The 17,467-nt window shown below is 47.5% G+C and overlaps 1 protein-coding gene and 1 pseudogene across 1 annotated transcript; both read right to left on the reverse strand.

The window, feature by feature from the left end:
- Positions 1–2,000: 2,000 nt before the first annotated feature.
- Positions 2,001–5,237, reverse strand: LOC127347158 (serpin-ZXA-like; annotated as a pseudogene).
- Positions 5,205–11,012, reverse strand: LOC127348607 (serpin-ZX-like). The gene is made up of 2 exons (XM_051374572.2): positions 10,480–11,012; positions 5,205–6,181 (listed from the first exon to the last, which is right to left on the reverse strand). Exons 1-2 carry the CDS (start codon positions 10,885–10,887, stop codon positions 5,399–5,401), a joined length of 1,191 nt encoding a protein of 396 aa, XP_051230532.1. The 5' UTR covers positions 10,888–11,012; the 3' UTR covers positions 5,205–5,398.
- Positions 11,013–17,467: the final 6,455 nt, after the last annotated feature.

Raw genomic sequence — 17,467 nt, forward strand, 5'->3', positions numbered from 1 at the left:
TAGAATCTAAAGGAAATAACTTAGAGCACTCACCAGTAACTAGAAAACTTAATGTCTAGTGTAGAGCTTGATGTCTACGCACGCTTCTATTCTTGTAGATAGTGTTGGGCCTCCAAGTGCAGAGGTTTGTAGAACAGCAGCACGTTTCCCTTAAGTGGATCACCCAAGGTTTATCGAACTCAGGGAGGTAGAGGTCAAAGATATCCCTCTCAAGCAACCCTATAATTACGATAAGTCTCTTGTGTCCCAAACACACCCAATACACTTGCCAGGTGTATAGGTGCACTATTTCGGCGAAGAGATTGTGAAATACAAGTAATATAGATGATTGAAAGTAGTAATTGCAATCTAAAATAAAATGGCAGCAAGCAAACATGTAGCAGAACTGGTTATAAACAGTGTTTCGATGCTTAGAAATAAGGCCTAGCGATCATACTTTCACTAGTGGACACTCTCAACAATGATGCCATAATTGAATACATAGATATTACCACTTCACTACGCTACTCTGAACCACTCTCCGGTTTCATAATAAACACAAATGCACTGTCTAGGGATGCATAAGCATTCCTTAAAGTTCGCATTCCCAATCTATGGACACCCCATGCTGTCACTTTGAGCATACAAAGATGGTACTAACTAGACACCACAATTCATAAGTACTTCTGTAAATTAAGCTTAAGAAATAAACACGGTGTGCACAATGTCACCTTCACACCATTGAACAAGATGTCCCCGGAGATCACATAATAAAACCATTTGAGTAGCACAATAGTTAAAGAATAACATCTACTTATTCAACTAGATTACAACGCTCATGATCATATAAAGATCATACATGGAGAGATAGATAGACCATATAGCTACCGGTAAAACCCTCAGCCTCGGGGGAGAACTACTCACTCCTCATCATGGGAGTCAGCAACGGCGATGAAGATGGTGGTGGAATCGATGGACATAGCTCCGAGCGCAATTCCCCATCCCGGCAGGGTGCCGGAACAGAGACTTCTGTCCTCCAAAACTTGTCTGGACGATGGCGGCGGCGACGGAAATTTTCATGGACGGAGGCTATTGTGTTTATGTTTTTCTCGAGATCGTGAATAAATAGGCGGAAGGGAGAGGTCAGTGGCCACCTGGGTGGGCCACACCATGCCTTGGCGCGGGCCCAGGCCTGGCCGCGCCAAGGGGTGGTTTGGCCCCCCTATGGCTCCTCCTCGTCTCCCCTTCGGACTTCGTCTTCATTACGGTAAAATATTGACTTCGCCTTTTGTTTCGTCTAATTCCGAGAATATTTCCTGTACAACTTTTCTGAAATACAAAACTGCAGAAAACAGGAACTGGCAATGTGGTACCTTGTTAATAGGTTAGTACCGGAAAATGGATAAAAGTGCAACAAAGTATGAGCAAAACATATTTGAATTGGTGTAAAACAAGCATGTAGCATCAAAAATTATAGATATGTTTGAGACGTATCAGAGGGGTGTGGTGCCACAAAGGCTAACCATATCCATGTCTTTAAACAAAAACTACAATCCAACCAAAAATAATTACACTAGTTTCTTGTTGCACATATTTTATTTGAGCCCATTTTACTTTCAAGTGTCTATGCATTTCGACTCTCCGAATATGGCTAAAAGATGTCCTATGATTTCACTCGGACAAGGCTCAGCCACTGAGCTACCATCTTCGATCATACACCGCCCTCGGTTTATTTGTTTAGATTGTGCGGAAGGATTGCTAGCTAGGGTTTTTCTTACCCACAATAAACACAAACAATATCCATGACCAGAAACAAAGTGGAAAATAACCATACATCGTGGAGCTTTCTATCCTCTTCGATAATAATAATCGCATAAAAAGTTCAAATCAATAGGTTGGATATCAATTCAGGATTATTTTACTTTCACAAGCTTCTTATGCCAAAACAAGAATATTTATTGGATTTATTGCATGGGAAATATGATGGAATATTGAAACCCTTCACTTATTGCATAGTTCACTTATACTATGTGAAAGAAGATGTTGCAGCCCAGGAAATGGGGGATGACCACATGACCAACAAACAGAGCCACACTATCAGTTTCTTGGCGGATAAGGGATAGGAAAGGGTGATCCGCGATGAAATCTACTATCATGGATTGTGACTGCAGGGTAATTGGTGTAGCAATTTCCGCGGCAGCCTCGGTTCCTTGTTCATTTACTTAAACAAATTACTTGTGGTGAACATATGAGATGTAAAGGTTTTGTGCCACTTGAGAATCCACCATCTCTGAAAGATCTGCTCCTGGGCTGAATGGCAGATGAAGACCCAAGAGAGAATTGGATGCTTCAAATCAAAATGATATCCTGAACTTAGGGAGCTTGAACTTCCCAACTTCAACTTTATATGATGGGATATGGTTCTCTATGAACTCTGGCTCAGTGCTTAACCTCTTGAAGAAGCTCCAGAGACCATCATGTGCTTCTGGAAGAAGAATCAACATGGAAAATTTCCTCTTGTCCCCACCTTGATGGTAAGGAAGCTTTAGTACCTTCAAGTTTTTCAGTAGGCTAAATCTATTGTTTCTTTGAGGTGGACATGAATGGTTTTTGAACTGAGCTCCCATCAAGAAAGTGGAATATGTCATCCTTTGTGTTAAACGTGTCAAACTTCTCATGCCAAGCTCCTTTGAAATAAAGGTCATTAGGGCATCTCCAACGGGGCGACCCAAACCGCGCCCGCGCGTCCGGATGGGTCAAACCGGACAAAAACGCGGCCCAGCGCGCGGACCCATCCCTAAAACGGATGGTCGCGGTGTCCGGGATGACCCAAACCCGGCCCAAATCTGGGACGAGTTTGCGTGGCCGCGGACGCCGGATGCTGGTCGCTCGCGTCCTCCCCTTGTCCGCCCCTGGCCCGCCTGTCTGTCTCCCAAAACACAAACCCCTCGCACACATCTCCCGCCGCTCCGCCGCCAGCCAAGGACCGGCGATTTGGGAGAGACGTCGACGCCGGCCACCGTCGTCAACACGCCGGCAAGCGGGGCGGAAGCATAGGTCGCGGCCCCGCGCTACTTTCGCCGCGTCGTAGTAGAGTCGGAGGACGCCGTCGCCGTCGCCGCTGTCCTCCCACCGTCGCGAGACCTCCCGCCGTTCGCTGTTGCGCCGTTGCCGCCGGAGGTGAGCTCTCGTGCACCGTGTTTGCAGACCGCAAGTCGGCCGAGACGGCCATGGCCTGCAGGTCCCTACGGACGCATAGGATGGCCTCCGCGTGCGACGTGTTCGATGAAATGGGCATACTAAAATTTGTCCCTTTTCATCTGTAGATCATGGTGGACAGCGACGACGACTACTTCTTCAAGAACTTCATCGACACGTCGTCCGACGAGGAGTCGGACGATGAATTTTTCACGGATGCTGCGCTGATCATCCACGATCACATTGTCTCGCAGATCCCCGTGCACCGGGGGTCCTTGCCGGGGCGCGCCGCCGCCTTGGACCGCAAAAGAGAACGCGGCCAGGACCAGCTCTTCACCTATTACTTCCAACCCAAGGCATTGTACACGCCGGCCTTGTTTCGCCGTCGTTTTCGGATGTCCAGACCGTTGTTCCGCCGGATAATGGATGGCATCAAGCTCTACGACGACTACTTCCACGCGAAAGTGGATGCACTTGGCAAGGTAGGCCTCTCTTCGTACCAGAAATGCACGGCAGCGATTAGGATGCTTGCATATGGCGTTGCCGGTGATTTCGTAGATGAGTACACGTGCATGAGTGAGTCTACCGGCTTGGAATCGATGTACAGGTTTTGCAGAGCTGTGATCGGTTCGTTCGGAGAACAGTACCTCCGGCAACGTAATGCAGAGGACACAGCTCGTCTGTTGTCAATCAACGCTTTCAGGGGGTTTCCTGAGATGCTTGGTAGCATAGACTGCATGCACTAAGAGTGGAAGAACTGCCCCTTTGGTTGGCAGGGGGCATACAGTGGCCATTCTGAGGGGTGCACAGTCATTCTTGAAGCTGTTGCTTCACAGGATACATGTTTGACACTCATTCTTCGGAATGGCTGGCTCGCACAATGACATCAATGTGCTGCAGCGCTCTCCGGTGTTTGATAGGCTAGCGTACGGTCAGTCCCCTGATGTGGATTTTGAGATCAATGGCCACCACTACACCAAGGGGTACTACCTTGCTGATGGTATCTATCCACCTTGGGCTACACTCGTGAAGACAATCCGAAAACCCAACTCAGAGCAGGAGGCAAGGTTTGCCAAAGAGCAGGAGGCAGCCCGGAAAGATGTCGAGCGGGCGTTTGGCATCCTCCAAGCTCGTTGGGCTATCGTCAGACACCCTGCCAGAGCCTGGGATGTGCAAACTCTGTGGGAGGTGATGACCGCATGTGTAATCATGCATAACATGATTGTTGAGATAGAGCGGGATGATTCACTCTATGATAATGACTGGGAGGGCCAGGGAGAGTTGGTTACTCCTCAAGGTGGCCCGGCATCATTCCAGGAAATTCTTCATGCACACCTTGAAATTCGAGATCTAGCTGTACACAACCAGCTGCAGGCAGATTTGATCGAGCACGTCTGGCAGCATGTAGGCAACAATGCTGCAAACAACAATGATGAAGGAAATCCGGAAGCCTAGATCATTTGTATTGTTTTTTCATTTTTTTTGAATAATACTTTATCCTTGATTACGTGGACAATGTAATGTGTAATAAATTTTGAGCATTTGAACTATTTTATATATTTTCTACAATTTATTTTGTATTTTTTAGTGGATTTACAAGAAAAAGTAATGTCCGGGGCCGCGGCCCAAACCTGCCGCGTTGGGCGCAGGGCGCGACCCAAACGGACGCGCGGACGCGGGGCTCCGTCTGCGCGTCCGCTCGGCCACCCAAACGGCCCAAAACGGACGACCCAGCGCCTCCGTTTTGGTCGCCCGGTTGGAGATGCCCTTACCAAGGACCGATATAGTTGCATTGTCAATAGAACCTTGAGGGAGGATATCTTTGATGAGACCTGTTGTGACTTTTTCTACCCATGAGTTAACTTGACCAGCAGCTTTAGCAGGCTACATCAATGCAAAGAACATCAATGCTTACAAAAGGCACCATTATGATACTTACTAGTTGGAGTTTCTAGAATGATAAAAAAAAGATTATGTAACACGAATAGGTAGCCAACCAAACTTTTCAAAAACCAGAAACTATAAACCAAACTTTTTTGTAGGCTGCCGCTATAGTCCATATCCCGGTACTTATAATATTTGAGCACATGCTTATTACTCCTCGCATTTTATTGTCATACACTGGCAGCATGAACGCATGTTGAAACCCTTAACCTATATGTGATAGATAGATGTCGTCACACATGAACCAACCACCAAGGACTGATTCACAACACGCATACTATGCTGCAATTACAGGATTGAGCACATGACCGGTGAACAACACCACACCACTCACGTCTTCTCGGATCATAAAGATGAAAGGGTGATCCGCGACAAAATCCACCGGCAAGAGCAAGTCCTCTACAGGCAGGGACTTGCACATGACCACTGCAGCACTTGCCGCTGCAGCCTCGGTTCCTTCTTCATTCACTTCAACAAAAGACTTGTGGAAAATGGAAGAGACACACAACGGTGAATCCGCCATTTCAGAAAGATCTGCTCCCGCGCTAAATGGAAGCTGTAGCCCCCAACCTTTGAGCAATTTCGATGCTTCAAATTCAAATGATATCTTGAACTTTGGGAGTTTGAAGTGCCCGACTGGAACCTTTCCCTTTGGGATATGATTCTCTAGGAACTCTGGCTCGGAGGTTAAATTTGTTACCAAGCTCCAGATACCATCTCGTGCTTCTGGAAGAAGTATATACATGGAGAACTGCCTCTTGTCCCCACCTTGCTGGTAAGGAAGCTTAAGCACCTTGAAGTTGTCGCAAGATGAGATGTACTGCCTTTTTGCACTAGACATGAATGGTGCTTTTACGGAGCTCTTTTCAAGAAGGTAGAACTTTTCATCTTTCGTCTCAGACGCATCAAACCTCTCAGTCCAACCTCCTTTGAAATACAGGGCATTAGCAAGAACCAGTTTAGTGTCACTGTCGACAGAGCCGGCAGGCAGAATCTCTTTAATGAGACCTGAAGTTACTTTACCTACCCACGAGTTCACTTGACCAGCAACCATAGCAGCCTGAACCAATACAAATTACATTAGTATACCGCTGACTAATGTTATCATCAGCCCAATACCTAGTCTAGTTATTTGTGTCCAAAACGACCAAAGAGAGGGAAAAAGCCTTTCGGTGGTTTCAAAAAAACATCGCATGCCAAGTAATGACGCACTAATATGACATGAGTTCCTTTTTATAAGATAGGAAAATTGACCATGCGTTGCAAGGAAAGATACGTTGTTAAATTCAATAGTGGCAGAAAAAAATTGCTAGGAACAAAACATAAAATGATTAAGTGTGTTTTCATCTCCTCATAGTGCCCTAGTTGACACCATCCTTGCGACGCATATAACATTGCCTAAGATCTTGCGAAGTATGGACCATACTTGTGATGGGCCACAAGGGGCCAAGGTGTGGCAGCCTAGACAGCAAACCTACAAGATGCCAAACCATGGTTGAGATGGTCCTCGAAGCGACGACAACACACCCAACCACCTAGTGCATCTCTACGTGATGATTTGGCCGATGTAGTGTGAGTGTTTCCCGCGCTCCTGGAGAGTAAGTGTTTCCCGTTCCGTCGGTTGTATCACTGGGCGCGCAAACCGCCGTCCAAGCAGCGGGCCACCTCCACCACAATGGCTACCCATCCTCTAAGATCCCCTCAAACCAGCTAGGGCACCCGAAGATGACCACCGTAGCCGCCCACCTAGATGGTCTTATTTATAATGTAAATAGTATTACAATTTTATATTTGATGGTTTGAACATACATAGGTAAAGGATTAGTAGTTATTTATGAATAAGTTAAAAAAATTACTTCACATTCAAAATTAAATAGATCTAACTGGGGCAATGCTTCATCATGATCACTTGTATTTTGTGAAGGGATCTTGCTCGGCCAATAATTGATGCATACTGTGTAATAAAAAAAGAAAGGACTATGTATTTAGTAAACTTACAGGTACGGCGCATAATTATTTGTAGTTGCATCAAGTAGTGGGCACTACTGTTATCATCAGCCCAGTACCAAGTCTAGTTATTTGTGTCTAAAATGACCAAAGAGATGGAAATAGATTATGCAGCGACATGGCTAAAGATAAACATGAAACCTTGTCTTTCCAAATAGAGAAGCACAAGGCATCAAGTCAGAGAATACCAATATTTTCATAAAGCCTTTCGGTGGTTTTAAAAAAATGCGCATGCCAAGTAATGACGGACTAATATGACATGTGTTCCTTTTTATAAGATACTAGCAAAAGTGCCCATGCGTTGCACCGGAAAAAACTAAACTCCATTGATGATTCACCAAACATTGGATGAAGATTTAGAAATTCAGCGTGTTTTTGAAAAATCTCGTTTGGTACTCAAATTTTGGCTCAATATTAATTGACTTGTCTAACCATAGTCTTAGTCTTAATTTCTTTGTTTAATCTACTATCTATACTTTTATCATTTTTGAATCAACTATTTTAAACTATATTATAAGTATACTGTATTTTTTATTTAATGGCTTGTGGTTCCATAGACCCCCAAGAATAAAACGTTTTTGTGAGTGGAACACAAGGACGAATGAGATTAATAAATACATGTTCAAGATTAGAGGTAGGATGATTGAGATTAAGCCATACCACAATACGCTTCCAGGAGTTTACACTATTGTAAGATTTGAGGGTCTACGGAACACAAGGTCTATTTCTCTCTCTTCACTCTTATCATCATTTCTTCTTTTCAATCCCACACAACCAAAAATCGTCGGCCTCCTCTCTCAGTATCTCCAGTCTCTACATGTCGTGCTCATCGTGTACGTTTAGTGCACATAAAGAACCTATTTGCCTGTTTTGGATGAGCTAGTTAGCATGCAATGTTCTCGCATTCATTTGATTACCAGTTTAGTACAACGTATCCGATAAACAGCCAATACCAACTCGGTATTCTGCGTGCAAAAAAATTAGCTGCATTATTCCCTCAGCGTATATATTGCACATGGTCAGTTCGATCGGGTCTAAGACCATCTCGGCAAAACAGTACGCGCTAAATTAACTGCCGAAATGCAGCGCGGGAGCGGGCGCGCGAACCTCCAGCGGACACACGAAAGAGCCGCGCGAGCTAAATTTTTTTGCCCCGTGCGCGCTTTTGTGTCATCCAACCGCCAGAAAGTTTCACCCGCGTGTCGCTTCACCGCCGTCCACCTCGCTCCGCGTCGTTCCCGCTGCGCTCCATGTCGCTCGCGCCGCCGCTCCGCCTCTACGCCGACGAGATGCCGCCCCTCGAGCTCCGGCTACCGCGCGCGGCCGAACGACACTTTCTACGCCGAGATCCGCAGCAGCGACGTGCGCATCGGGCTCGGGACGTTCGAGACGGCGCACGAGGCGGCGCTCGTATGACGCGGTCTCCTGGTGCCTCGGCCGCTCCCGTCGCTCGATGAACTTCGACGACGTCTGGACGCCGCAGCAGGCGGAAGCCCTCGCGCCGCCGCCGCCGCCCGTCACGCGCGAGGCGAAGCAGCGCCAACGCGAGCTTGAGCAGCAACTCCTCATCGCAGAGCGCGACGAGCGCATGCGCCTCGAGTGGGCGCGCCAGTTCCCGGAGGACGTCGCCATGATGGAGGCCTTCTACGATAAGAAGGAAGAGGAGAAGGCGATGCTTAAGGCGGCGAAGAAGGCGGACCGGGAGGAAAGGAGGATGAAGGCGGCGGCAAGGAAGGAGAGGGAGGAGAAGGCCGCGAGGAAGGCGGATGAGAAGAAAAATGGCGCCGGCCCATCAACGATCATCCTCGACCGGGAGGAAAGGAGGATGAAGGCGGCGGCAAGGAAGGAGAGGGAGGAGAAGGCCGCGAGGAAGGCGGATGAGAAGAAAAATGGCGCCGGCCCGTCAACGATCATCGTCGACTCCTCCTCCTCCTTCGAGTGGACATCGATTCCGGTGTCGTCAACAACACCGGGCTCCTCCTCCGACTTCGACTAGGATTCCGAGTAGTTTAGGCTAGTTTAAAAATAAATTTGGTTGTAGCGTTAAACTTTGCAATATTTCCAGTTTATTTTTAAGTTTTATTTAATCTATTTACGTATGAAAATGTGTGAAAATGCTGTTTTCCGCGTGGTTTTTTGGCGCGTCTGCAAATGGATTAATTCGGCGTTGTAATTTAGCGCGGCGGTTTAGCGCTTCTATAGCTGTCGGCAGCGCGCTATGCGGATGTAAACACAAATTTACAGTAATGGACATACTGTAATGGTAATGTTTAGGCGAAAACATCCACGCCAGTGGCATATAATATGTGCATTATCAACTGGATGCGTTTTACCCTCAGCGGGATGTGTTTAATGTGGAGCCCACTTGTATTTTCTAATGAATTCGGCAGGCAGAAATCCCCAATTCCCCTACACAGGTCCTCTCGTCAATGGAGAAGCCTACACCGCTCCATCCCGCAGGCGTCGCTTCCTCTGTCCGTTCCCTGCTGGTTTGCTTCTTCATAATCTTGCGGCTTGATCTAATTCGCCAGGGCCGCCCCAATGATTCTACCGTCTCCCTGTTTTACAGATTTGCCGTCCTCCATGTTCACACGAGCCACCCGGTCGCCACCAACACCCCATCCTCCATCACACGAGCAGGTAGTCCTTCGATCCCTCCCTCTCACACGAACCGCTCCGTCCTTCGCGTGATACAGCTCTACAGACACCACGTCGAACAGACAGGAAATCCACATCACATTTACTCTATTTGCTCCGCCTCCTCAAAATCCTGCTCGCAGTCTCTCCCGAGCGAAAACCAGCGAGGGATAGTCCGGAGGGTGGCGGCGTGCGGGCGGACAGCGCGCCGGACCGAGCAAATGCGGGGAATCGCGGGCGGTGGCTGCAGTTTGGGAGACGGCAGGGTGGAGCCGCGGAGAAGAAAACCTAATTCGATTAAGTACAGGACGGGATCACGGGAGACAACTTGCCGGTGGCACTACCTGTAAATTCATTAGGAGTATAGGGGCAATAAAAAACGGATGACGACCGAGGGAGAAACTCTTTTTCTTTTATTATTAGGTATAGATTTTGTCAGGTTTTGTTAGCTAGTACCGATGCAGAGGCCGGGTACACCCCATTTCGAAAAAAAGTCAAAACATGTGATAATAAAAAGGAAAGGATTGAGTAGCTCACATCGCGAAACTGATGTAGTGAAACAATACTAACTTCTCCGCGATTTTGATTTTTAGTTGAAAATTCAAATGTATCAATCAATAAATTAGATTGCACACTGTGAGACAAATAGTTCCAAAAATCTACAAAAAAAATAAGCAACTGGTTTAATAACAAGCAGGAAAAAGAAAGGATGACCTTTGTTTGGAAGTCGACGGAGTGGGTTTCCGCTTTGTACCTCCCCAAAGCTATCTCCTTGAAGACCGGCTTGAGCGGCAGCGAAGCGTCGACGAAGACGCCGTTCGCAAAGGCGACGCGCGGGCCGCCTGCTCCGGACGCATCGGCGAGCACGATCTGCACCACATGCTCGGAGAGCGCGTGGAGGATCTCGGCCTCGCCTGCACCCGCTGCTCCAAGTATGGTGGCGAGCTGGTCGCGGGTGTCGCCACCCGCACCGGCGGCGAGGAAGCCGAGCACGACGTGGAGGGAGAGCGGAGACAGGGCGGCGTTGCCGTCGGCGTTCGAGGGGGAGGATATGTGAGAGGCGAGGCGGAGTGCAAAGCTGGTCTGGTAGGCGATGGAGCGCTTCATGTCGGCGGCTGCCATGGCAGGGCCGGCGGTTCCTCGCTTTCTTGGACTTTGAGATTCTCTATAGATCCTCGGACTTGTGTGTTGATCTGAAAGGAAGAGGGGATGATGAACGAGGAATCCAAATGTCAATGCTATTTAACGAGTGGGAGAAGAAATGTGGTTGGATGGATCATGGACAGCGTAGTCCGTATTTTGGATTTGAATATAAAGGTCGCGTACGTGTTATTTGAACATCAGTGCCGCGGAGCCGCGTGTGCAGTCTCGTGGGGACACATGCACCGTCCAGCCTCCAGCAACTTATGCCTACTGTCAGCAACGGGATGAGGAAACGAATCGAAGTTTATTCCTTTCTGAACACCTTCTGACAGGTTGCAAAAAAAATTAAAATCTTACGATGTTGCTCCTTTTAAAAAAAACTGACCACTTTACACATAATTTCATCTTAACGAGATATAGTAGACGCTCACTAAGGGCATGAGCAATGGTGGCATACACAACTAGCTGCTCCATGTAAAAAAGTTGTCAGAAGCAACATGATCAATTTTATCTCTCCAATAGAAGCTACAACATTAGTCAGAAAAAAAAGAGAAGGGACCCCACAAATATGACACTATGTATCTCTTTCTCTCTCCAAAAAAACATGCTTTTTAGACTTAACTTCTTGAAGAGGAGGCTGCCTCCTCATCCGAACCTACTTTGGACCACTCGAACCTAGTTAAAGGTGTGAGGCAATAGCTCTAGGGCAGTGCATTGGGCGTGCCCTAAAGTCGGGTCGTTTAATTCCAAATTCGCACAGAGAATGACTGAACAATGTGTCAGGGACGAATCACTTACGGTAAACATGTCAACGTGTGTATATGCTCCAGCGGTGTATATGCTCCAGAGGCGCGTGATGATCGCTTCGCATACCTTTTTCTGTGGAACATGTGTCAACACACAAGTACAAGTTACGCCCAGCACAGACCAAAAGCTTCGCTCATGGTGGCACCTAGCAATAAATAACATCCAGAATGATAGCAAAAAGAAACTTAACACATTGATCATATTGACTGTCTGGTCGGTCTGGAAGGAAAGGAATGGTCGCGTGTTTGAAAAAAAGTACAGGCCCATTCAGGAGATCGTTAGTGAAATCAAAGCTGAAGCCAAACGATGGGCCCTTGCAAGTGGTGGTCGCTTCCTGCTAGCTAAGCTTTAAGAAGTGTGTGTGTTTGTCTTTTGTTTGTCTACTCCTAACTTGGTGGCAATTAGGTCCCAGGTCATGGGCTAGAGGTCGTGTTTCAGTCCTTTTGTTTTGTTGAACTCTTGTATTTTGGCCACTGTAGGCCTTACCCCATCTCAATATCACACATGCAGTTCTCCTGCATGGTTCGAAAAAAAAAAGAACATGTGTCAACCATTAAGTAACGCTTAAACATTGGATAGGGCCTTCCTGGTCTCGAGCTCAGATGAGCCCGTTTTGTGGACTGTCCATGTGTCCTGGAATCTATGCGTGTTTAGCCCATTTTTAGCGATACGGGATACGGGGTGCAGAAATTCATGGCACATCATGATACAAGTATCCAACACTAGATTAGATGGGCTAGGATGTGATGGCAAAACGAGGGGCGTCCGTGTAGTTCTGACGAAAGGAACAAATGTGCGGTGGGCGGGTGACCGTAACTCGCAAGAAACCAGCACCGCGGTTACATGCGTGTAGTTGGGCGGCTCTAGCAGACTTTATTTACTATCCCTAAGCTCTCACATCACATCACCTCACAAGCACTGCACAACACTTGAGTAATCCAGTGCCCCTAACATCCCATGTGGGTAATGGGTTATCGAGTCAACTCTGTTAGGTCATGGTATGGCGACATGGGCGAATCCGCCCCGCCGCCACCACCGCCACCATACGAGAGTCCAGCGGATCGCCGGAGGGCGCTGCTGGGCGCGTCACGCGCTGCGTGATGAAGGAAGGTGTGCGAGGAGTTTGTCCCAGAAATAGGAAAGGAGAGGTGGTGGAAGGGCCCATAAATTCCAATCGCCAGGGAAATCCAGATCGCAAGGTTTCTACCACACCCAATCGATCTGTTGGGACTCCTGCTCTGCAATTTGTCCACGAGGCCACGACAAGGGTGGTGCATACGGGAGAGATGAAGGCATCATCGGGAGCAGGATCGAGCCAGGGAGGGCAGCACGTCGCGCTGCAATCTAACCACCACGAAATCTCCAATCGTGGGCTTGTCCAGGCTGAACGATCGTGTGTGTCAACGAGACATGTAGGGCGGATGATGGCGCCGCCGAGGGGTGGGGGTGAACAAGGGGACCTCACTGAGAGATCTACCCACCCGAAGCCTCTTGGTGGTGCGTCGGCAGTTCCACGGTCACAACACATTGTGATCCTTGGGCCGAACCGGCAAGGAACGAAGACGGCAACTGGGGCGACGGGGATGAAGCGAAGGAGATGGGCTTTCACAGAGGGAAGGATGCACAGATTGGAGGCATCGTCGACATGCAAGATGATGTATACCTGGAGTTTGATGAAGAGGAGGAGATCAAGGCAGAACCAAGCGAACCCACGACTGGCAAGGTACATGGCTAATTTCAAACCAAACACAAAAGCCATGTTTACCCGCTTAACTGACGAGGCTTGGCACCTGCGTAGTGGCATCAGGTACTCTGAGAAGGGGAAAAACTACTACATGGTCACACTCTTCTCAAAGGGTGATTATGATTTCGTGATGCGTGGTGGACCATAGATTTTCAAGCAAAACGCTCTGATCCTCAAGGATCTTGATGAATCCGCTCAACCTTCTGAGTATGTGCTGAATTCGGTTCCAGTCTGGGTTCGAATATATGATGTTCCATGGGGAAGCAAGATGATGTGTGGGGGAGGAGATATGGCAATGGCTTAGGAGAAACCATCGAGGTCGATGTGCCTGCAAGTGAACAAGAGAAGAAGGAGTTCCTTCGGGTGCGAGTCAGGCTACCCTATGATCGCCGCCTCCAAACGCAAATTGCCACTGGTGTGAAGGGGAAGCCTGGGGAGGTGAAAGTGTTCAAACTGAAATATGAGCGTGTTCCCTACTACTTCTCCCACTGCGGCTTTATGGGACACAAGAAGGATGAGTGTGAGAAGAGGAGGCTAGGCGTGCCGTCGTTAGACTATGATGCTCATGAACTGAGGTGCAGCCCATATAAAAAATTCGAGTACCGCACCTTCTTCTCACCACCAGCAGGACATGTCCGGCGAGAAATCAGCTTTGCAAGCTTTGGGAGTGCAGAATCGCATAAGCGGTTTGATCAAGGACAGTCACACGAACATCGCCGTGACAGCGTCACACCGGAGCATGCCAAACCTAGGTCGGACTCTTCAGAGAATGTTATGCCGCCATTAGCGGATGATGTTGTCCAGCCGCAGCCAGGGGATGCACTATCCCACGAGGAGGAAGCAGATGGTAGGGAAGGAGTGGATCCAGGGCTTACTGAAGTGGAGATGGCCCTTGCTGACAGGGTAGATGCATTGCTGATGGGGCCATCCAGCGACCAGCAAGGACGAGATGCGTCACAGCCCATCATCCAATTCCCAGAAGAAGAGGGTCAAAACTTGGCTGCTCCACATGGTGGAGACGTCCACATATCAATGACTGAGGACATGATGAACCAGATGCAGTGCCTCCATGAAAATTCTGGTCAGAGCAGCTGGAAGCAAGGACCGAGGCACACCGATATGATTCCGGCACTACATGGCTTGTCTAGCCTCGAAGTCTCGTTTGGCTCAGTGAGTGATGTCTAGATGTATCCAACATATACAGTGTTGGAGAAACAAACAGTTGATGAGCAGGAGGTTCAAGGAGGTTCAAGGGGAGCGTCTGGAGTTGTCGTTGGGCCTAGATTATGGCTGCAAGGTGCAGGGTGGTACGCCAAAGAAAGGGAAGACACACGATACTGAATTTGGGCAAGCTGAGAAGAAACAAGTGGAGGTGGTCTACAAGAGGAACAAGAAGCGAGTGGAGACCTGACGAGACATAATGTTTGTTCTCATCAGGAGCAATGAATTGCTTATCGTTCAACTTTCGGGGAGCCGGGAATACCCCGATAGTGCGTGAACTAGCTCTTCTTTCCCAAGTTTGGAGTCCTCGTTTATTTTTCCTTTGTGAGACTAGGCAGAGTAATAATAAAATGCATCGTTTGCGTCATAGGTTAGGTCTTAAGGGCTTTGCTGGTTTTAGTAGTGATGGTCTTAGTGGGGGTCTAGCCCTTTTTTGGCATGATCAAGTTTATGTTGAAATCCAAGATATTAATGAGAAATATATTGATGCGTATGTCTGTGAGTCCCCTAATGCACCCCAATGGCGCATTACTTGTGTTTATGGTGAACCGCGTGTTGAAAACCGCCATCGCATGTGGAATACCCTCCGTGATCTAAAAACTCGCTATAATCTACCTTGCCTTTTAGTTGGTGATTTTAATGAAGCCCTCTGACAAGAAGAACATATGTCTGTTACTCCTAGAGCAGTTAACCAGATGGAGGCTTTTAGAGATGTCCTTTTTGATTGTAACCTGTCTGATCTTGGATTTGCAGGTGTGCCGTATACATATGATAATAAAAGGACTGGACGGGCTAACGTGTGTGTACGGCTAGATCGGGCAGTGGCATGTCCGGCATGGTGTGACCAGTATGCGGAGACAATGGTACAACACCTCACATCCCTGGTGTCGGATCACTGCACGATTCTGGTGGAGCTACAGCAAGAATCTCGGGTGCCACAGTGAACGCCCAGAAGGCAATACGAGATTATGTGGGAGCGTGAGTCGGAACTAGGAGAGAAGATTGCTACAACATGGGGAGAGGCATGCTAGAAAAATAATTTGGTGGATATCACGTCAAGTCTAGAGCAAGTTATGTCAATGCTGCAAGGTTGGAGTAAAAGCAAGTTTGGAAATGTCCTTCGTGAGCTTGATAAAGCACGGAAGAATTTGGAGCGCCTCCGCTTAACTAATGCAGATCAGCGAGAACTGCGTCAAGCGACAGATCATATGCAAGAGCTACTGTATAAGGAAGAAATGCTTTGGTTGCAGCGTTCACGCATCAATTGGCTCAAAGAAGGGGATAGGAATACAAGGTTTTTTCACCAGAAGGCAGTTTGGTGGGCTCGAAAAAACAAAATAAAAAAGCTCAAGGATAGTGAGGGAGTGTGGAAGGATGTTCCTTCGGACATGGAGAGGATGGAGCCCTCGTACTTCCAGCAGCTATTTACTCGTGACCCATCCCTTCAGGCTGAGCACCTACTGGCCTTAACACAACAAAAAGTTACAGGGGCTATGAATGATGAGTTATGCAAAGATTTTACTGATGATGAGATTAGTGATGCTCTGTTTCAGATCGGACCCCTAAAAGCACCAGTGTGGATGGCTTTCCTGCTAGATTCTATCAGCGTAATTGGGGCACCATTAAGGAGGAGGTAATCAAGGCAGTAAAGGCTTTCTTTGTCACAGGACATATGCCAAATGGGGTTAATGATACAGCTATTGTACTTATACCAAAGTCTGATCAGCCAGAGACACTGAAAGGTTTCAGGCCTATTAGCCTATGCACAGTTATTTACAAGTTAATTGCAAAATGTATGGTGAATAGGATGAGGCCTATGCTTGGTGAGGTGGTCTCTATTAATTAGAGTGCATTTGTATCGGAGACTAATCACTGATAATGCCTTGGTGGCCTTCGAATGTCTCCACTTCATTGAACAGAACACAAGTCAGGACAAAAACTTCTGTGCTTATAAATTGGACCTATCTAAAGCCTATGACAGGGTGGATTGGGATTTTTTAAAGAAAATGATGCAAAGGTTGGATTTCTCTCATCGATGGGTGGACTGGATAATGTCATGTGTCACATCGGTGAAATACCAAGTTAAATTTAATGGTTCCCTCCTGGATTCATTTTCGCCTACTCAGGGCCTCCGACAAGGTGATCCTCTCTCTCCCTTCCTGTTTCTCTTTGTTGCTGATGGGTTGTCTACCTTGTTGCAAATGGAAGTCAGTTTGAACAATATTGCTCCGATCAAGATATGTCGTCGTGCCCCTGGGATTTCTCACTTGCTCTTCGCAGATGACAGCTTGTTATTTTTTAAAGCACAAGCGGAGCAAGCGGCTAGGATTAAAGATATTCTGGACATCTATGCCTCGAGTACAAGACAACTCATAAATCCTGGGAAATGCTCCATTATGTTTGGTAATTCCTGCCCCATTCCAATACGTCAGGAGATTAAGGGAGTGTTACAAGTTTCACAAGAAACATTTGAAACTAAATATCTTGGCCTACCAACTCCTGAGGGACGGATGTCTAGTGGAAAATTTCAGAACTTACAAGCGAAATTGGCAAAATGCCTAGTGGAATGAGATGATTCTCACAAATCCCAAGCTACCAAAGAAGTACTTATTAAGGCGGTAGCCCAGTCTATACCGGTTTATGTTATGAGTGTGTTTAAATTACCCTTTGGCCTGTGTAATGAACTAACCAAAATGATCCGAAGATTATGGCGGGGCACCGAGAACGGCAAGCGGAAAACACATTGGGTTGCATGGGATATAATGCTTAGACCAAAGGACTATGGGG

Source organism: Lolium perenne, chromosome 4 (assembly GCF_019359855.2).
Source record: "Lolium perenne isolate Kyuss_39 chromosome 4, Kyuss_2.0, whole genome shotgun sequence".
NCBI classification, from domain to species: domain Eukaryota; kingdom Viridiplantae; phylum Streptophyta; class Magnoliopsida; order Poales; family Poaceae; genus Lolium; species Lolium perenne.

Bases quoted from the DNA above. Each gene is read 5' to 3' on its own strand.
- LOC127348607 (XM_051374572.2), bottom strand. From the start codon at position 10,887: ATGGCAGCCGCCGACATGAAGCGCTCCATCGCCTACCAGACCAGCTTT. The intron at 6,182-10,479 runs GTCATCCTTTCT...GTATTGGTTCAG, and splicing joins CCGTCGACTTCCAAACAAAG to GCTGCTATGGTTGCTGGTCA.